This window comes from Lagenorhynchus albirostris, chromosome 20 (assembly GCF_949774975.1).
Source record: "Lagenorhynchus albirostris chromosome 20, mLagAlb1.1, whole genome shotgun sequence".
Taxonomy (NCBI): Eukaryota; Metazoa; Chordata; class Mammalia; order Artiodactyla; family Delphinidae; genus Lagenorhynchus; species Lagenorhynchus albirostris.
In genome coordinates this window covers 8338814-8360303 of record NC_083114.1, presented here as the reverse complement: position 1 = coordinate 8360303, position 21490 = coordinate 8338814, and the positions used below count along the sequence as shown (strand labels likewise).

Genomic DNA, 21490 nt, shown 5'->3' with positions numbered 1-21490 from the left:
TCCGCTCTAGCCCTCTGGTCCCTGCGCCCCCCTTACTTGGTTCAGGTGTGACTCTCCCTCCAGCCAGGTGTGCATACCTGGGGCTTTTCTGATCACACCTCCCTCTGTGCACCTGGCTGGGGTGCATCCACCCGCCCTGTGCTTTCCACCTACAGGCGGTTGGTTTCTAACCACCGAGATTTTGTTACTGTTCCACGTGCCACTGTTTCCAGGAGGGAGAGAGGATGCTCGAAGTGACAGCATACAGGAAACACCCCACTCCCCGAGGACGAGCATCTCTGCCCTGCCCCCACTCACCGCAGTTCCTGCTGAGCTGCTGTGGTGTCCAGCGTGTCCTCAAGCTCTGTCTTCAGAGCTTCCAGCTCCTCACTCAAGTCCCTCTTCTGCTTTTCTGCCTTGTTCCGCGAAGCCTTCTCGGATTCAAAGTCTTCCTGCAGCTCAGCAAGCTGGGCTTGCAGCTCTCGCACGACTTTAAGCGCGTTGTTCTTGTGCAGTGTCTCGTCGTCACCCCTGCGGAGACACCCGGGCACGGGAAGCGCTCAGAGCCGGCGCCCGGGGACTCTTCCCACAAGGAGACCCTGAGACACCACCCCCAGCCCACGGCCCACGGCTTGGAGGCCCAGAGCTGGTATCAGGATGGAGCCTGGGTCCTGTCCAAAGGGCTAATAAAGTTCTCCGTGAAAAGGTAGGACCATCTCACTTTAATGATTATAATATTTAAAAATTCCCTCTCAAGCAAATGTTCTTCTAGTTAAAACACTGCTCAAGGTAGCGGTCTTGTCCGTCAGATTGGTTCCAGCCCACGGCAAATGTGCAAATTCAGAGAAGTTCTTGGAACAAAGTGGAAGCAGACCCGCCACCTTCACACCCTCCACTCTACGCCTCCTCTATCCTCTGGTGCATCTTTTTGCTCACGTGTGATTTAATGTGGGTGGATGTTCTGACCGGGGATGGGTGGGAAGTTTGAGATGAGGGAGGGGAAGCTGACACATGGGAGCAGGTGGAGAATTTTAGTTCTGGGTCTCAGCCCTCACCTCTGTAAGTGGCCGAAGAAAGACCAACAGTGACAGAGGCAGAGAAGAATTTCTGTTATAAGATTTTCTTGATTGTAATAAATTATAAATTAAACTGAGTCCTATGACCATGTAACCAAATAGTTATTGGTTAAAGAAATGAAATGAAATATTAGCATAAATGAATTTACTATATATGACTTACATTCTGTAACTGAATGGTTTAGGACTGAGTAGCAAATCGTGCTACAAGAGGGGGGAATACTTCTGAAAAGTGATTTCCTCTAAACTTCTAAATCGTATTGAAATTAATCTGTAACGTACAGAAACCAGAGCATTTGATATGGTTAAAACTGTTGGTTCAGGTGTGAATTTTCAAGGATTTCATGATATGACTCGTGATTTTTAAGTGTAAATACCAAGAAGGATTGATGAGATTTTCTGGCTGCCCCATCACACATGCTCCCTGGTCTCCCAGGCCCGTGTCACACCCAATGACGAGGAAGCCATACGTCGGTGTCCCGGGGTCTCTCTGTCGGGACCCCCTCCAGCCACATGCCTAGCGCAGACCTGGCCAGGGCGCCCTGCAGCTCCTCCTCCTTCTTGGCCACCTGGATCTTGAGCTCGTCAATCTGCGCCTGGAGCTCGGCGATCTGGTCCTGCAGGTCTGTGGTCTCACCGTCCAGTTTCCTTTTGGCCTTTTCCAGTTCCTGGCGGGTCTTCTCCTCCTTCTTTAAGCGCTCTTTAGGGCAAGAAACAAGAAGCCCTTCAACACACTGAATGTCATTCCATATGGACAAATTCAAAAAGTAAACTGATTAAAGTTGAAAATTAGCCGTTGCGTTCTAAAGCACGTCGCTGCCAACCGCTCCATCACCTGAAACCCATCAAGATCAAACCGAAGGCGAGATATATTAGTAGGAGGGTGGGATTTTCAGGAAGAAACTGGGAGGATTCTAAGGACATCCTTCCACAGGGAGCGGGCCCCCGCTCTCAGAGCCAAAGTGACCTGGACCCTGTGCTGTGCCCGGGATCGCAGAGGGCTTGGCAGAGGCGGGGTGGCATGTGACTCCTGTCCCCCCGGCTCCCCTTTCACCGGGAATCCCTGGTTTGAACCCAGACTGCAGTTCCTGAGCCCTGAGGGCGAGAGGGCAGAGTGTGGGCATCTCCGCCCGCCCTCTGAGTCCTGCAGTGATTCCTTAATTAGGGCCGGGATGCTTCCCTTCACACACTGTCCTCACCCACCCAACAGTCAGGTGAGAAAAGGACAGGCCTACCTACCCTTCCCAGAAGAATCGCCTACAGGTAAGGATGGTTTATGGAAAGAATTTCAGGCTGACAACAACGAGGACAACAAAATCCTAAATATTGTTTTAGAAACCACTCATTTTCTCCCCGTTATAAACGACCACACGACAGCAGGGTGTTAAGAGCCAGGTTCTTCCTCCTCTGTCGATGCCAGTCTCCAGCTGCGGGTCAAAGGGAAGGTTTTCTGGGCTCTTTCCAACTTCCACCCTCTTTTCTTATTTCTTTTGCAGAAGGCAGTGATCCATTTTGCAAAAATCCTAGCATTTGCTGACATGACTTGGGCCATCAGAGTGAGACACTGCTACCGTGCACAGAGTCTCCTGTCCCTGTCAGGTTTTGTGTCAGCAGCTGTCCCTTTGTGAAGGGAAACCTAGGCACCTCGACGCAGCATTTAGATTAAACACATACAAATTTAACGGCCTGTACAGCTCAAACTTAATTTACGTCCCAACTGTGTCCACCAAAGGGCAATCTACTTTACTACAGGACCTAACTTTAAAAGTTTAAAGATAATCTAGTGCCGTTTGATGACACTAAATACCTGGTGACTAGGCAAATGACGACACCATATAAGAGGGCTATTTTAATAGCTGAACCCAAACTGATGAGCGGTCCCCATGTACATTTTCTATCACAGCATGTTCTGATTTAAGTAGAATCTAAAGGCTCACATGTCCTAGCCCTAAATTTCTCTAGCCTCCAACACTCACCTTCTAAGTCTGAGATCATCACTTCTTGCTTATTCCTGATCTTGGCCAGGTTTTTTGCCTTTTCTTCCTCTTCAGCCAGCTGAGAGGAACACTCAGCAATGCGATCTTCCATGAGTTTCTTTTCCTGAATAGGAAAAACGGCTTCAGAAAAGGCATTCAAAATGACAAGTGGGTTTGGTTATTACTTAGAAAACAAGTAACGTTGGCACTGTCACCCCCAGCAGGCGGTATATTCCAAAAAGGCAGGAAAAGGAGGCTCAGGACCCTCCAGAGCTTCGCCCGCCCACCTGGCCTGCAGTCCCGCAGCCGGTGCTGAATGTATTACTGCCCAGATGGGAACAAGTCGTCGGTGAGTGTCCAAAGGGCACAAAATGTCCACGTTCAGTCATCTCAGGGATTAAAAGGATGTTTGGTGGATTAAAAAAATTAAATAGTTTCTGTCTTTAGAAATCTATACCAACTATAAATCTGTAGAGACTTAGAAAACTGAATAAATGAATTTGAAATCTTGAGAATTTCCTGTTTGAAGCCACTTTCAGTGAGAGCATTGACACAAGTATTTTCCATATTCTAAAAGCAGCTCTTGGACTCCCCTGGTGGCACAGTGGTTAAGAATCTGCCTGCCAATGCAGGGGACACGGGTTCGAGCCCTGGTCCAGGAGGATCCCACATGCCGCGGAGCAACTAAGGCCGTGCACCACAACTGCTGAGCCTGTGCTCTAGAGCCCGCGAGCCACAACTGCTGAGCCCACGTGCCACAACTACTGAAGCCCGCAGGCCTAGAGCCCGTGCTCCACAACAAGGGAAGCCACTGCGGTGAGAAGCCTGTGCACCTCAACGAAGAGTAGCCCCTGCTCGCTACAACTAGAGAAAGCCCGCGCGCAGCAACGAAGACCCAATGCAGCCAAAACTAAATAAATAAAATACATTTATTAAAAAAATAAAAATAAAATCAGCTCTTAAATGGAAATAGTCTCTTACTTTGATAAATTTGGAATTTTGGTCCTCGAGAAGCAGAATCTCCTCCTCCATCTTCTTGATCTTGGCCTCTGCCGTCACCTTCTCCAGCTGCAGTTTCTGGCGAGCCCCCTCCTCCTCGTCCAGCTGCTCCTCCAGGTCCTTGGGGAGAAGTACATGCGGTCAGTCTCCACACTTTCTCTATGAAATTCTACACATGCTAACAAGCAAGGTCAAAATGAAAGGCCAGTGTTTGATTTTCAAAATGGCAGGGTTATTTTTAAACATATACAATGTAATTATGGGCTTCCCTGGTGGCGCAGTGGTTGAGAGTCCGCCTGCCAATGCAGGGGACACGGGTTCGTGCCCTGGTTCGGGAAGATCCCACATGCCACGGAGTGGCTGGGCCCGTGAGCCATGGCCACTGAGCCTGCGTGTCCAGAGCCTGTGCTGCACGACAGGAGAGGCCACAACAGTGAGAGGCCCCAACAGTGAGAGGCCCACATACCGCAAAAAAATTAAAAAAAAAAATAAATAAATAAAATGTAATTATGTGAAACAGACACTTGTGTCCACTATAGGTTAAGTACAAAGTGGGTCAGTCCTTCTAGAAGCCAACATGGAAGAATGGAGCAGCTCTGAGAAAGAGCATTTCTTTTAAACCAGCGGTTTCAGGAAAAGGCACAGATGTGATTTATATTGAAAAGACCTGTAGCAAAGTGTTATTTATCACACTGAGGAACTATGAACATACTTCAGAAGAGTCTTGGTGATTGAAAGTGGGTACATTTGTAAAATGGGATAATGTGTAGTTATTAAAATCCATACTTTAGAATAGTAGTAACACAGGGAAACTGAATAATATAGTCCAGCTACATCAAACACATAAGAGAAAGACAACTCAGAAACAACCATGGAAATAGTACAGGTTGGTGAGAATGGACTGTCTCAGGTCAGGCGTGCCGTGCCGTTCACAACATGAGTGCACCGCCAAACTGGGTGGGATTCCAGAGTTTACACATGGTTTTCCTATAACATGCTTCTCTTTATTTCATACCCTACATTATTGTAGCTAATAAACATATGCATTACAGAACAGAGTTGTACATACAAATCAATATATGGCCAGTTTAAGAAATTTTCAAGGGACTTCCCTCGTGGCACAGTGGTTAAGAATCCACCTGCCAATGCAGGGGACATGGGTTCAAGCCCCGGTCCAGGAAGATCCCACATGCCACGGAGCAACCAAGCCCGTGCACCACAACTACTGAGCCTGCGAGCCTAGAGCCCGTGCTCCGCAACAAGAGAGGCCACCGCAAAGAGAGGACCACGCACTGCAACGAAGAGTAGCCCCCGCTCGCCACAACTAGAGAAAGTCCGTGCACAGCAACAAAGGCCCAACGTAGCCAAAAATAAATAAATAAATTTATTTAAAAAAATTAATAATAAAAGCTCATAAACACAGAGGTTAAAAAAAAACTTTCAAGAAGGGTAATTTTGGCTAAATAATTTATCACGGTTGATTCTGTAATGAAACCTCTGCACAAGATTAACCTTTTTTGTGAAAAACTTCAAACACACATATAAGTACAGAGTAGCATGGTGATCCTGACACAAATGCATCAGCCCAAGCTTAACAGGCATCAGCTCATGGTCAGTGGTCACTTCTAAACCCCCAGCTTCTCCCTCCTCCACTGCGTTATTTTGAAGCAAATCCCAGACATCATATTTCACCTGTAGACCTTCAGGCTCTATCTCTAAAAGATGAAGACCATTTAAAAATACACTTGTTTGAACTGGAATCCAAATAAGGTTCACACACTGTGATTGATAAGACCCTTAAGACTGCTTTAATCTCTAGGTTCTCTTAAATTTCTTTCTCCTCCCTTTTTCTCACCATTTATTTGTTAAAAAAAAAAAAAACCAAAAGGGCTTCCCTGGTGGCGCAGTGGTTGAGAGTCCGCCTGCCGATGCAGGGGACGCGGGTTCGTGCCCCAGTCCGGGAAGATCCCACATGCCGCGGAGCGGCTGGGCCCGTGAGCCATGGCCGCTGAGCCTGCGCGTCCGGAGCCTGTGCTCCACGATGGGAGAGGCCACAACAGTGAGAGGCCCACGTACCGCAAAAAAAAACAAAAACAAACGAACAAACAAAAAACCAAAAGAACCCCACAGGTCATTTGTCCTACAGTTTCCCAGAGTCTGGATTTTGTCCACTGCATCCCTGCACTGCACACTCCTAAGGTGACAAAAGCAGTGAAAAGAACAGTGGGTCCAGTGTAATTCAATTAATGAATCCACATATATCTGTTCAGAAATATATGCAAAAAAATAATAGGGATTAATGGGATGATGGGTGGGAGGAGACTTCTAAGTGCGATTTTATATTCTCTGGGTATTCTACAATATAGTGTTATAATCAGGGAATTAATACTGAAAACAAAACAAAAACCAAAAACAGCTCTAGTAGTTTTTGGTTGAAAAGGAGACAGATCAGAAATCCCTGAAAGCCTCACTTGTGTGGGTGGGGGGAAAGGACAAGAGACCAACAAGGTTGGGTTTTCCCAAGAGCCATGCAGTTAATATAGAATCTCAGATATTCCATAAGAGGGGGAAAATATTTAATAATAACATTACCATAAATATTTTATAATGTGTTTGAATTTACAATGGAGATATTAAGGTAACAGTGCAAAAACCCAGTGAAAGAGTCTAGAGTAAAGGTTATGAAGATGGAAACTATTGAAAAACAAAACAAGCGAACAACAACAACAAAAAACCCTGTTCTTACAAGGGAAATGCTTGTTTTCTAAAGAGAGTAATGCAAGCATTTCATGTGAAGTTGTTAAAACGTGGAGCGTCAAACAGTAGGTTGGGGAGACTGGAGATGACTCTGGGTGTCCCTACCCTGTGTGAGTAAAATATTATCACTGAAATGAGCACATGCTCTGAAACAAAGAGAAAATCAAAATGGAAAACGAATTTGAAAAAGGATACATGTATATGTATAACTGAATTACTTTGCTGTACACCTGAAACTATCACACCATTGTTAATCAACTATACTCCAGTATAAAAATAAAATGTTTTATAAAAAAAGAGAAAATCAAAACTGTTGATAATACCACCAGAACTCACTATTATTGGTGACTATTATTCTAGATCTTCTGTACGTCCCCTTATAAAAATCATACAGTTTGTAAGTTATATACTTTTAGTTAGACCTTACTGTGTATACTCTTTTGCAACTCCCCTTACTAATGTATTATAAATACCCATAAAAATAGACATCTTTTAAATTTATAACTGTATATTATTACCATAGTTTAAGAATCCCCTATTGTTAGATGATTAGTAGGCTTCCACTGATTTATGCTTTAAGTCCTAGAACTAGAATTGCTGGATTAATGTGTACTTTTTATAGCTTTCGTGATATTTTGCCAACCTATTATGGGATACTGGAAAGCTGTTTGTGTTGAAGAACGGAGAGGGCCTGGACAATTTATTGTATGGGGTATTTGCCAAGGAAATAATATGATATCTTTTGCGGTTCTGAGACATGTCTGAAATGTCTGTGCTTTGCAAAGATAAGCCAAGTGGTGGGGATAAAATTAAGGGAGAGATCTGGAAGAAAGAAAGTTTGGTGCTGGACCCATGAAGCAGCGGGGGCAGATACAGACACCCTGACACTCAAGGCCGTACTGGATAGGCTGGGGTGGGACTCACGGAGAACGTGTCTCAGGGCACAGGCACAATCACTGTCGTCTGCATCACTCATCTGGGTGTTCAATCAGAGAGAACCGCGCTTCGTGTGAGGACAGCTGGATCTCAATAAGAAAGCAGCTACCAGCAGGAAGGGCTAAGTGTTTTATTCTGATTCCTGGCCACCTCCTGCGTCAGTGCTGAGCATTTATTATGAACCACACCACCTCGTAGGTGTCTCTAATGGATGGAGTGAGCAGTGGAATTATTAATGAGAACACAACGAACAAACTCCGTCCCCGCAGACCCTGGGACGCATCCTCTAAGATGCCACAGCAGAACATAAAAACGATTCCTGTTCAAAATAACAAATCTGCGTTTGGAGGAATCTATTATATGTGTGCTTCGAGTGATCTTTTAAAGGGGTGGGGGCGGTGGGGAGAAACGACTTATTACTTAGGCGTCTGTTGCTCCTCAATGGACACAAGAATCCAAACCCAGAGCCTCTCTTCACTCAACAGATCCATCTGGAAAACCCCAACTATAATCCTAAATGAAGCTTATCACAGATACCTGGATGTGTGCTTGCATTTTCTTCTTCTCATTTTGGAGGATTTGGTTTCTTTCTTCTTCTTCTTCAACCCTAGACTCCAAGTCATGGAGAATCTCTTCTAATTCCTGCTTCTTAGCGGCAAGTCTTGCCCTCATCTCTTCTGCTTCAGCAAAGAGCTCAGTCTCTGCTTGTAGTTGCTCTGCCAGGATATTCTTCTCTTCTAGCAGCTGCAATCACAGTAAAGCGCCCGGTGCTATGACTGGCCGGTTGTGCACAAGAGACAGTCACTGGGACTCCAGTGGCCAGTGCAGGTCGCCCAAGAAACCCGGAGTTAAAAATACATAACGTCACTCGCAAAACTTTCAAATATATCTTCGGCTCTAGCAAAATAAGCTGGGTGAAAACTTGAGACAACAGAAACGACGAAAAAGGTTATCCTGAATAATACATATTAAATTCATGCTATTTGAAAGAATTCCCTTTCTTACTATTAAGGTAATTCACAGAGGGACCAAAGAATAGGAGGAGAAATATTATACGAATGCTATGAAGTTCATGGTGACTGAAGCCATCTGGTATCAAATGATATTCTGGCCTCTACTGTTAAAACTTTTTGGCCCTGAACACATCAGTCCCATCACTGTCAACTACAAACCTTTCCTGAGTCTCTGCTTTGTCCGTGAAGCACGGCTCCCCGAGAACGGGATGTGGACTCAGGACCACCGCGGCTGGAGAACAGGCAGCGGGGTGCCTTGTACTGTCTCATCCGTTTACTTTTTTCTAGGTCCCTTGTGAGCAGTCACAGGAAGGTGCTAATACCAGAAGTGTCACCGGTGTTAAACGCACACCTGATAGCAAACTTGATCATCTGGGTGTCCAAAGGGTGACAAAGGCAAAAATGCAAGAGCTCAGGCTGATTTCAGTTTATATATACCCCAATGCTTGGCCTAACACATCTGCTACCTCTGTGCTCAAACGTCTATAAATACACATAAAGTAAGATGCTGTTTATTTGGAATTCACTGGGTGGGTCCCTATCCGCGGGATCGCGCATCTTCTTTCAGGGCTGAGCGGGAACTGGTGAGCTGTACCTGTTGGTGCTTCCTCTCCATCTCCTCCAGCTCCCCTTCCACCTTCGTCTGCTTCTCTTTCACCTTCAGCAGCTCTTCGTCTTTGGCCTGGAGTTCCTCCTCTTGGCGAGTTACTTGTAGGAGCGGCTTCACCTACGTTCACGACATTGAACACTGACCGTCGCACCCTGCACCTCCCCGCCCCCGGGCTTCTCTTGGTCCCGTGCGTGCCACCCCAGGGGGAGCCGGGCGCCCACCTTGGTGAAGACGCGCCACCACTGCCAGTGCCGCAGCTTCAGGTATGCGGCGCAGTTGCGCTGCAGCACCTTCAGGGCGCTCAGCTGCTGCTGCTTCTTGGCGAAGGCCCTGAAGAAGAGGCAGGAAAACTAGTTAAAGAAAACCGTGGTTTTGTTTTTGTTTCGTTTTGCTTGTAAACAACAATCATTTATTCCTCACAGTTCTGGAGGCTGGGGAGTCCAGGATCATGGCCCCGGCAGATTCCGTGTCTGCCGAGGACCCACTTCCTCACTGACAGCTGCTTCTTGCTGTCGCCTCACATGGGGGAAGGGCAAGGAAGCTCTGTGGGGTCTCACTCACGAGGACACTAATCCCATTCGTGAGGGCCCCACCTTCATGCACTAATCACCCCAAAGGCCCCACCTCCAAACCCCATCCCACTGGGGATCAGATTCTGGCGCACGAATCTGGGGGACACATTCAGTCTATAGCAAATAAGAGAGCACTGGCTTTGACAGCTGCTGTCACAGGGGACGTCCTAGAGGGAATGTTCTTTGTGGGCTGGGCTGGGGATCGGGGACATGACCACGTCCCTGCTGGATGGCGGGCCTGCTCCGCCCACCTCAACTCTTGTCGCGGGACCTGGCACTCTGTTCACAGACGCTGCCGGGAACGGCCCCTGCCACCTACCCCCAGACACACACGTACGTACGCGCACGCGCACGCGGGTGTGAACAAGGCCCTGCTCTCCCCCTCCCTTTGCTGCGCTCCTCATCCATCCTCTATTAGATACTCCTTCCTTTTTGGATGTGTCCCAGGAGAAACATCCCTCTGTCTTTCTAAGGTACCCTTTCTCCTCCTTCCCTCCTGGACTGGACCTGCAGATCCTCATGCTGACGCCTCTCATCTACAGACGGGCTCAGAGAAGCCCTCCCCGAGGACCCACGCTGAAGCAGGACCCCTGTATTGTCTGTCTTGGCCCCTTGTTTGTATCCTTATTTAGAACGTGTATCTGCTTACCTGGCTCTCGGTCCCACAGGACAGGGACCTCAAGTCTCCCGCGCTCTCGTATTTCTAGCACAGAACACATGCTTATTGGCACAAGCACACACTCTAAGCATTTAATACATGATTTCCCGCTTACTTTCTGGCTAGGTAACCTCTGCAAACAGCCTGAAAGAAGATAATGATGTCGGTAATCTTTAGATCTCTTTCTTCCTCCAAGTGCGCTAGAACCCCAGCTCTGAAGAATATCTTGCTCTGCCCGATCCTGTACAAGTTTGGGTCCAATTCTAAAGCCCGGATCTGAGAGAGAGAGAGTCCGTTTGTTATCTTTGCTACAGGAAAGATTGTGTCAACAGCCCACGAACCAGAAAAATCCAGAAGAGCTTACCATGCGCTCACAAGCCTGTTTGCCATCCATAAAGCCCTTAGGAATCGCATTTGGAGTTAGGATCTCGTATCTGTAAGAAAAGCAGCCCAAAAGCCTTTTGTAAAAATCTGTGGAAATGTTTACCTACTAACTATGAGTTCTGCTTCCCCTCAGAGGCAAGGATATGATGGGCAATCATGTCGAGTGAAGAGTAAAGAAATGACCAGCTGATAATCTGAGGTTTTCTGCAGATCTAGTTTCTATTTCTTAAAAGCAGCAGCAAAATGAAAATGCAGTCATTTCTCCCAAGTCAGAGACCGTGTTTAAGAAGTTGTGGTGGAGAGGAATCAAAAGCATGGTGATTTTAGAAACTTTCTGTTTTTTATTTCCCACAAAATGTCCACATCCTTAAGACGCAAGCGGAATCTGGCTCTTTGCGTGTCGAGGCACTGTCAACTTGTAGGCATTTATTAGCTAACAGAGAAGGCTGTAAGAGCAATGCTTGGAGGGCCTCTGTTTAGAACAGGAGGAAGGGGACTTCCCTGGTGGCGCAGTGGTTGAGAATCCACCTGCCAATGCAGGGTACACGGCTTTGAGCCCTGGTCTGGGAAGATCCCACATGCTGCGGAGCAACTAAGCCTGTGAGCCACAACTACCAAGCCTGTGTGCTGCAACTACTGAACCCTGCGCGCCTAGAGCCTGTGCTCTGCAACAAGAGAAGCCACCGGGATAAGAAGCCCATGCACCGCAACAAAGAGTAGTCCCCGCTCACTGCAACTAGAGGAAGCCTGCGCACAGCAATGAAGACCCAACACAGCCAAAAATAAATAAATTAAAATTAAAAAAAAAAAAAAGCACAGGAGGAAGTCTCAGGGTGACTCAAAACAGCACTGGGCTGGGCGCACATATGTTCACCGACCTGCACACTTGAGGGCTGTGCATTTACTATATGTGTGTTATACCCAAGAAAATAAATTTTAGCACAAAGACAGTGGCTGTATTAAAAGATGAATCCTGGCTACTTCAACCAACTTTGTATTTTGGATGCTAGTTATGTTCCATTTTCTTCTATCAAATAAAAAGTGAAGGGCTTCCCTGGTGGTGCAGTGGTTGGGAGTCTGCCTGCCGATGCAGGGGACATGGGTTCATGCCCCGTTCCGGGAGGATCCCACATGCCGCGGAGCGGCTGGGCCTGTGAGCCATGGCCGCTGAGCCTGCGCGTCCGGAGCCTGTGCTCTGCAATGGGAGAGGCCACGGCAGTGAGAGGCCCGCGTACCGCAAAAAAAAAAAGTGAAAATCTACCAGCTCGTTTATCATATGGTGGGGCCATAATAAGGGTTTCCCCGAAAACCTGTAGGGATTGGAACAGTTTTTCAACTGGATTCCCTCTGGGAGAAAGGGCTACTCTTCGACCTGCAGCACTGTTTATTTTATGGAAAAACAAATGCTTCATATTTGGAAACTTGATTTCCAGGAGCAAAGAGGAAAAAGGCAAACTAGACTAACTGTTAAAGAAAATTACATAATACACTTAAAAAAAAACTGTTGTCCATCATATGTTTTCATCCATTTCTACTGCACACTGATCTTCTCCCTCTTGTTTTTTTCCTAATTCTTTTCTAATCTCCACCTATTTCCGACCCTACTTTAGTAAAAGGATTGTAAGAACACACACACGGGCACACACAGTGGGAAAAATATATACATACACACGTACACAGATATATTCATTGAAAAAAAGATGGAAAGAAATGTCCCAAAGTGCTTTTAGGAGTCACACCTGAATAACTTATATTTACTTTTAACGTATTTAAAATTTTTCCTAAAAGGAACATACGTTATTCCTATATTTTATTTTTATTTTATTTCTTGCGGTACACGGGCCTCTCACTGTTGTGGCCTCTCCCGTTGCGGAGCACAGGCTCCGGACGCGCAGGCTCAGCGGCCATGGCTCACAGGCCCAGCCGCTCCGCGGCATGTGGGATCTTCCCGGACCGGGGCACGAACCCGTGTCCCCTGCATCGGCAGGCGGACTCTCAACCACTGCGCCACCAGGGAAGCCCCCTATATTTTAAAACATCAGTTTAAAAAAAAGTTATGCTTAAATCCCAGGTAGAACTGTCTGAATGAGTGAACTGTAAGTTCTCAGCTCTGTGTTTCCTCACAGCTGCCTCAGGGTCCCAAGGCCCCCGTCTTTGCTGCGCCCAGAGAAGTTATGAGCACCCTGCCTCTTTGTAAAGTAGGCACTCAATATTCCCGACCAACGATAAAGGGAATAATGATGACCGCCCTCCTATATGAAAAGAGAACGGAAACCCTCCAGGGAACAAGGAGGAGTCTTTTCGCATCATCTCACTGTTTGATTCACATTCAGATAAGCTTTGATACACGCAGAACCCAGGTAAAGGTGAGCAATACCTCTGTCTGAATTCCTGGAAAACAATCCGGTTGGGGAATCCCTGGCGACAGATTCGGATCCCTTCCAGGACACCGTTGCAGCGAAGCTGATCCAGCACTAGGTGCGGGTCCAGTTTCCCAGCCTAATCGAGCAGATGACAGTGTTAGAGCTCCATCTCTGGGACCGGACCTCGATCCGCCTTCAACACCCGCCTCCGTTCTGCTAAGCACGTACCCGCTTCTCGTGATTCGGAATGATGCAGCGCACGAAGTTAGGGTTGGTGTTGCGGAGCGTCGCCATCAGCTTGGTGAGAGATTCTTTGTAGAGCTGCCCGACCGTACGGAACATGCCCTTCTTGGTTTTATAGGCAGAGCCAAAAGCTGTCTCCGTCATCCCCGTCACTTGGTCCAGACCCACGATCCGGTCCACTGGTGGAAATAAAAAAGACAAGCGAAAATAAGGCAACTCTAACTCTTGGGCAGGGAAAGAAAAGACAGAGTGAGAGTGCAGCAGCACAAGCTTTGTGGGACAAATGATAAGAGATGCCATAGAGGTAGGGCAGTCAGCATATTTAGACACTGCACAAGCCGTGGACCTAAAAGCCACACACTTCTAGGGCAGGATACTGTAGCGCTTTGACAACTTCGTACCGCACACCAGCAGGTGCCTCCCACTGCACTAGTTTCAGGAACTCACTGCCTGACACCATTGGCCTGTCACATATACAGTTATTTGGTAGATGCAAGATTACTGGCTGGCATTGATACACAAACCGACACGGTGACAAGTCTCAACATAGGAAATGGCTTCTAAAAATGTACATTGAGATATACGTTTATACAAAGCAAGTCCACTTAGTGAACATGCTCAGCAGTTAGGGACCAGAGTCACTTCTTACGGGTCATTAGATTTCCAAAGAGAAAGGCCAGCAAATGCAGGAAGACTGGATCACCTCAGCTCAGGTTTTTAGGAAGGAGTAAACTTCAACTCTTTCCTCAAAGCATGGATGACACTCATGAAAGGGCAAGAACGCTCCAGCGGAAGGAGTCTTCTGAAAAGTAATCAGTGCCCGAGCTCAGTTCAACGATGGTTAAACCTCTCAGACGCTACGCTCTTATTAAAGCAGTGGACAGTGGCCACTGTCCACACACCTAACGCTTCCCGTGATGGGATCACACGCAGAAGCCCGGCAAGTGCACCGGCCACCAGCCAAACATTCGGTGCCTAATACGCTCTCGTCAAAAAAAATCTGATGAATGAACGAAACACACAACTGAAATACTTCTTTAAAAAACCAAAATATCAGTTGAACGACCCCATCCACGCTCTCTTCGACCCTAGCAGTCCCCTCCGTTTCTCCCGTCTGCGCCTGGGGCAGAAAGCACGTGGGGACCAGGCACCACGTGAAGTGCTCTCTCAGCAACACCTCAGTCTTGATTCCAATCCTTGCTTTCCAGTGAGGTTTTTATGGAAGAGGCGACCATGGCCCAGGAGGTAAGGGAACTTGTCCAAGTCACGCAGGCCTTCCGTGGAAGCTGCGAGAAGGGTGGACGACGCCTGCACACTGCCTACACTTTCCCCTGAGTGAAGCCACCAGACTCGAGGGTTGAGGGCAAAGCTAGCCCTGCCGGTGCCCCTCGGAGACCAACACTCTTCCCTGGGCCTTCAGCCCGTCTCTCCTCACCAAGCCTGCCCCTGCACGCGCCACGACAATGAACTTCCGTGAGCCACCCGCTTCTGTCTCCTCAGAGCCGGGCCTCTTTCTAGGCGGTTCCCACACCTGCCATTCCTCATCCTTCCCGCCAGTTCCTCACTGTGCAGCCGACTGGCTTCCAGGCCACCCTCCCCCCACACCCCATTCCACTCAGGCCATGACAGGCCCGGGCCTTATTCAACTTGACCCTGGTCCATTTACCTGTTGACCGTCACAGCAGCATTCTAGAAACTCGCCACGCCTGGCTTCTCTTGTGGACTAGGGACCCCACCTTCTCCTGGCCCTCGACCCACCTCTCTCACTACCACACTCTCCTTGATGACTTCTCTTTTGTGTTTTCTGTACATCACGACGCTCACTAAGGGCCCAGACTCAGCTCACCTAAAATCCTTTCTAGAATAAGACAGGACACAAGTGCGGGCAGAGAGCATTGGACCAGAATTCCTCAAGCCCCAATCTCATCCTGGGCGATCACATCATACCTGACCTCCCAGCACCAGTCACTGAACACCTATATTCTGTCCACCCGGAAGTCACACAGCTGCCTCTGCCTTCCACACAGTGCCTCTCACGTCTGCTTTTCTCAGTATCACCCCCCTCTAACCTAGTGCGACGCCTGGCATATAACATGCTTGATACATGTATGTTAGCAAATAAATGAAGTAAACGTTAAATGCTTTCATAATTACAAACAGTGAGAAATGCACTGAAAGAAAAGAACAGGATGCTGCGAGAAGGATGGGCGGTTAGAGACCTCTCTGGAGAAATTACGTTTAATGCCTTAAGGGTAAGGACGAGCCAGTGCGGAGATCACTGCAGGCAGTGGCAAGAGCAGGCGTGAAGGACCAGAGGCAGGAAGAAGTGCAAGCAGCTGGTGCCAGTGGGGCCTCAGGAGTGAGGAGGTGAGGCCACGCACGCAATAGAGAATGGACTGGGGGAGGGGTCAGGGAGCAAGGCGTGGCCCATGCTGTAGTCCAGGCTCTGAGAGAGATGATGGTAGGCTGAACTTGGAAGATCACAGAGGAGATGGTGGAGAAGGAAGATTCCAGATGTGTTTTGGTGGCAGGACCTCCTTGCTCTTAGGATGAACTTGGTATGAAGAATATGGCAGAGGGCGAGGGCAAGAACTCCTGGGATTTGGGCTTGGGCAGGCAAGTGGCTGGTGACACCACTGGGAAGATGGGGAGAGAAGGGGGTTCTGTGGGTAGAAAGATGGATCCAGGGGCTTCCCTGGTGGCGCAGTGGTTGAGAGTCCGCCTGCTGATGCAGGGGACACGGGTTCGTGCCCCGGTCCGGGAAGATCCCACATGCCGCGGAGCGGCTGGGCCTGTGAGCCATGGCCGCTGAGCCTGCGCGTCCAGAGCCTGTGCTCCGCAGCGGGAGAGGCCACAACAGTGAGAGGCCCCCGTAACGCAAAAAAAAAAAAAAGAAAGATGGATCCAAACTCTATTCAAGTTTGGGGCGCCCGTGACACACTGAGGCGGAGATGTCAAGTGGACAGTGGACAGTCTGCTGCTAAGAATAGAGGTCTGAAGGAGAAAAGGTAGATTTGGGGGTTGCTGACTTGCAGGTAGGATTTAAAGTTACGGGACTGGATGAGCCCCCTAAAGGGCAAATGACCAGAGATGGGGGCGTGGGGCGAGCCCCAAGGTCAACGTCCTAAACTGAAGCACATTCTCCCCATCCCTCCTCCTGTATATCTAGTGCAGACGTGGCCACGGGTTACTCAAGCCAGAAACCCGGAGTCGGCCTCCATGCCCCTCCCACATCCAGCTGCTGATTTACTGGAACTAGTCAGGACAAGCTTCCAGAGTCTTCAGTCCATCCGTCCTCTCCACTGCCCTGGTCTGTGCGACAACGCCCTACCGGGTTCCTTCCTCTAGCCTCACTCTCCCATTTCATCCTCCACCCCTGCAGCCACAATGTGCCTTCCAGTTACACCTTTGTCACGATTAACAGCTGTGTCTAAAACTAAGCAAGTTCCTTGCTCCTAGACTTAAAATCCTTCCATTTCTACGTCTTGTAGGAAACGGTCCAAATAACAGCCCAGCAGCAGAGCACAGGGATGAAGAACTCTACCCAGAGAGTCAGAAACACCTGCCACCTACAAGCTGCGTGAACTTGGGTCTAGTTACCCATCTTCTCCCAGCCTCAGTTTGTTCCTCTGTGAAATGGAGCCAAGGTGACCTACCTTACAGAACCGAGGTGCCTAGAAAGCATGAAGTGCTCGGTGAAGGGACCTCCTGTCACCTTCCCTAGACGCCAATTCTACAAACCAGCTGCATTTTCTCAAAGACACAAAGCTCTCAAGTCTTCACCCTTTCCTCTCTGTCAGGAACCCCGCCTCCTTGCAAACTCATAATGGCTTTTAAATCTCCATCCCTTTCCCTACCACCTCTTCCCGTCCACCTGCCTCCAGGCTAAACAGGCCACTCCCTCCTCAAAGCTTCAAATCACATACGTCAGACCCTGGGATGACACTTCCACTCTGTTCCCTGTATATTCCTGCTGGACTAAGCTTCCGGGGACGTCTCTCTCCAGCATGGAACACACACAGGGTCCTGAGAGCAGATCCCTGGTGCCCCTGGGCCCCTCTGATCACCAGCTCAAATGGCTTCTTCTGCCTTCCCCACGTCCTGACGTTGGCCTGAGCATGGTCCCTGGCACAGAGTAATTTTTTTTTTTAAACAAATATCCACTGAATGAACACAAAATTACCCACAAGAACAAGTCACGCCCATAACAAAAGAGAAGGAGCCCCACGCTGACTGCGGGGGGTTTAGCCGCACCGGTCTGCAGCTCTTTCCCTGAAGGGGCAGCTCCTCTTCCATAGGGCAGGGTGGCAGGGACCCGCGATGCAGCCCCGGGCAAGGACCACTTTTTTGTTGTTTTTTAAGTAATAAACAAAAAATATAATCATAATGAGCCTGATTTTCAAATTTAACTTTAATAAGGGTAATCCAAAGCTAAATATTCAGATTTTAAAAAAAGTAATGCTTCAAACTTTCAGTTTTTTTTTTTTAAATTCAAATACTTAAACTCAGGGTTAGTTTCTACCAATGAGTAAAATTATTGGGTAAAAGAGAAACACTTTGGGAACTTCATTAAATGATTTGGGCCACACTAATCATATATGATTTCACTCAAAAATTAAGACCTAGGGCTTCCCTGGTGGCGCAGTGGTTGAGAGTTCGCCTGCCGATGCAGGGGACACGGGTTCGTGCCCCGGTCCGGGAAGATCCCACATGCTGCGGAGCAGCCCTTGAGCCATGGCCGCTGGGCCTGCGCGTCCGGAGCCTGTGCTCCGCAATGGGAGAGGCCACAACAGTGAGAGGCCCGCGTACCAAAAAAAAAAAAAAAAATCAAGACCTAGAAAAACCTCTGGGTTTTTGTTTGTTTGTTTGTTTTTGCGGTATGCGGGCCTCTCACTGCTGTGGCCTCTCCCGTTGCGGAGCACAGGCTCCGGACGCGCAGGCTCAACGGCCATGGCTCACGGGCCCAGCCGCTCCGCGGCATGTGGGATCTTCCCGGACTGGGGCACGAACCCGCGTCCCCTGCAAAGGTAGGCAGACTCCCAACCACTGCGCCACCAGGGAAGCCCAAGAATGGCTTTGTTTATCCTCCTCCTCCATCCAGGAAAGGCTGGTTAGGCTGCTGGTGGGCACTGCAATTCATTACTTGGTTGCCCAGTGGCCTGAAAAGAGTTCCAAGTATTTTATACGAACAACTTATTAATCGATAAACCCTACGCGGACAGTCAGAAATGAGATGAGCTCCACAGACCTGCGATCTCTAAGGGCATATTCATAGTTTAGTTTTACGTAAGGAATGGTGTCGTCTGCAGCCGGAATGCTTAACTGGCCCTTCTTCTAGCGGACGGTCTCAGGAGACAAGAGGAATACATGAGATTTCTGTGTTCTTTAAATCTGTCCATGGGCCAAAATACTAGTGCTATTATTTCATTTGAAGTATTTAAGCCAGTTCTTCAGAAACTCTCTCTAGATGATAGAGCTGGAGACCAAAAAGGGGGGGAGAAGACTGTCTTAATGTTAACTTCAATACCCAGACACAATGATTAGGAAATACATCACACACTCCCATCCTAGAGAAGCCTCTAGTCCCCAGCACGGTGCCAGGCACATGGTGGATTCTCAGCGCTCATTTACATAGACTAAAAGACTGTTCTACCCTTAAGGTACACTAAAATGTTACTAACAGTTGAAAATGATTCCGAAACAAATATTTAACTTCTATGAGTTCCCAGAGACAATCTTAACATTGAATCGTCTATCTCCAGGGTACGGCTATTACACAGTAATAACAAATTTGCAGTGGTTACATAACTGGGTTGTAGAACCGATCTGTTAAATGTTCTAGAGTGTTTGGGAAGTTTGAGAAAACTTCCAGAAGTTCAGCAGCTGACAGGGAGCGTGTGATTCAGGAAGAGAGCAATCTGGCCTCCCCCAAGCGCCAGTGTTAAGGTGACCTGAAATTTGTCTCCCTTACCCACCCTCCCCATCTGTACTTTCTGCCCCTGCAGAAGCCGAAGTTTGGGCACACAGGGAGCCCCACGCTTCCCGCCAGCGCCTCCGGCACGGCTACTCCTGCTTTCTCCTGCGGGCAGGTCCCATGAATACGATTCATGCCCACCGCGGGCAGCACAGCATGACTGCCTGTCAGCGGGACCTCGGGGCACTGAAGAAAAGAGGACCTGCGTGAGACGATGGCCAAGGAAATAAGCATTTATTGATTTTCTCTGTTTTCTATAATTAGAACAGCAGCAGCAACGAGGGTGCGACAGCAATTACGGTAGCTGCAGAGGCAGCCACGGCAAGTGCAAGGCCAGGCAGGCAGCGTGTACTCAGGCACCTCCCAGGCTGGGTCAGGCTCTCGCTGCCTCCTCTGATACTCGCGGTGACCCTGAGAACTAAGTGTCACTGTCCCCACTGGACCTCGGGAACTGGAGGTGCCGTCCCCGGAAGCTGCTTCTCCTCGAGCTCCCAACTCCGGTTAGAACTCAAGATAAAGAAATAGGAAAGAGTAGAATATGCAACGATGTATAAAACCTTCATCCACTGAACACGAAGACAATGAAACTGCGTACAGAAACCGGATCAGACCTAAACCAGAGAGTCTAAAAGGCACTAAAAATGGGGGTTAGGACCAGTGGATACAATCTATACGGAGATCCAATGATGACCGTTTTTATCAGTCGTGCTACTGGATACTAACGACTCACTGAAGGAAAAAAAAAGACTGGTTCAAAGTCTTCGAAGTCAGAACGTCATCATTTCTGTTATGCCAAGAAGGAAGGGAAGAATTCCGGGGCCACTAGGAGATGAAGGGAGACCCCAGTGGGGCAGCCCTCCCGCAGACCAGGACCGAGATCTCCCTGCTGATTCCCAGCCCCAAGTGAATTGCTGTCACCACGTTTCAAGCGCTGCTTCTACGAGAGATTGAAAAGGGTGGCGGGAGTTCTCTATTGACGACGAAAACTTGCTTCCTGTACTTCTCACAATGTCTCCGGTGGTCACCCTTCCAGACCCATCAGCTGCCGTCCAGCGCTCGTGGGGGGTCAGAGAACCTAAGGGTACTTCCTACCCTGTGAAGGACACGGCAGGTGTCCGCTAGCATCAGGGCAGATTACACACAACCGTCCCTCCGACACAGTTCGCATCAGGACCAAAGCCACAAACTACCACCCCTATCATCACAGGCCCTTTTAGTCTAAAAACCCCGCCTACCACTTTGAGGTTAGGGAACCCGCTTTGCTAATTCGTTGCATCCTCCATTACTAGTTTATCCCAGGAGTCTAGAGTTTCAACATATATTTGGAAGAAAACAGTCCTTTGGTTTACAGCAGAAACTTGCATGACCTCCTTATTCTGCCTCTAGGAATTCTGTTCCTTTCTCTCCTGCATTTGCTCTTTGATGGTTTTGGAAACCTCTCTTTGCCCCCATCTCTCATCTTTCTCCTCAAAAGCCCGCACATTCTTCTAATGCTGTTTTCCTAACCTTATGTCTCTACTTAGAAGCACAGGGCCCGCGGTAGCTCTCTGTCATCTCGTTGAGAGGCACCGCCCACCTCAGTGTGTCAAAGGCCATCACGATTTGATCCTGAGGAACGCCTTCATCCACCGTCTTCCGAGAAATCACTGAAAATACTAAAGCCCATGTTTTCATTTAAAACCCATTACCCCTCCCTGGGGTTTGAATCCATGAGCACATGTTGAGGAGAACATTTCTGCTGGAGAAATATCAATACTACCTACAACTTCGAAGACCACCTGGGGCCATGGTGGATGGAAGGCCCTCCGGGGTGGGGAGAGACTGAGACCCCGACACTCGGGTCAGCCGGCTGACTCAACCAGAGGCCACCTCATGAGAGAGACGGACCAGGCACGTTTCCAGTGCCCAGGCAAGCAGACGGGAGGAGGGAGCCGGCTCCCTCAGGGAATG

The 21490-nt window shown here is 48.5% G+C and overlaps 1 protein-coding gene across 4 annotated transcripts in view; it reads right to left on the bottom strand.

The window, feature by feature from the left end:
* The window catches only part of MYH10 (myosin heavy chain 10), a 135138-nt gene that overhangs the window by 21283 nt on the left and 92365 nt on the right, over window positions 1-21490 (bottom strand). For all 4 annotated transcript variants that reach the window (XM_060133392.1, XM_060133394.1, XM_060133393.1 and 1 more), the window contains 11 exons: window positions 13552-13745; window positions 13338-13459; window positions 10941-11010; window positions 10692-10852; window positions 9568-9676; window positions 9332-9463; window positions 8261-8467; window positions 4013-4150; window positions 3032-3155; window positions 1584-1755; window positions 298-510 (listed from right to left, as the gene is read on the bottom strand). In XM_060133392.1, the coding sequence (XP_059989375.1) occupies window positions 298-510; window positions 1584-1755; window positions 3032-3155; window positions 4013-4150; window positions 8261-8467; window positions 9332-9463; window positions 9568-9676; window positions 10692-10852; window positions 10941-11010; window positions 13338-13459; window positions 13552-13745 (1642 nt within the window). The remainder of the gene's footprint in view (window positions 1-297; window positions 511-1583; window positions 1756-3031; window positions 3156-4012; window positions 4151-8260; window positions 8468-9331; window positions 9464-9567; window positions 9677-10691; window positions 10853-10940; window positions 11011-13337; window positions 13460-13551; window positions 13746-21490) is intronic.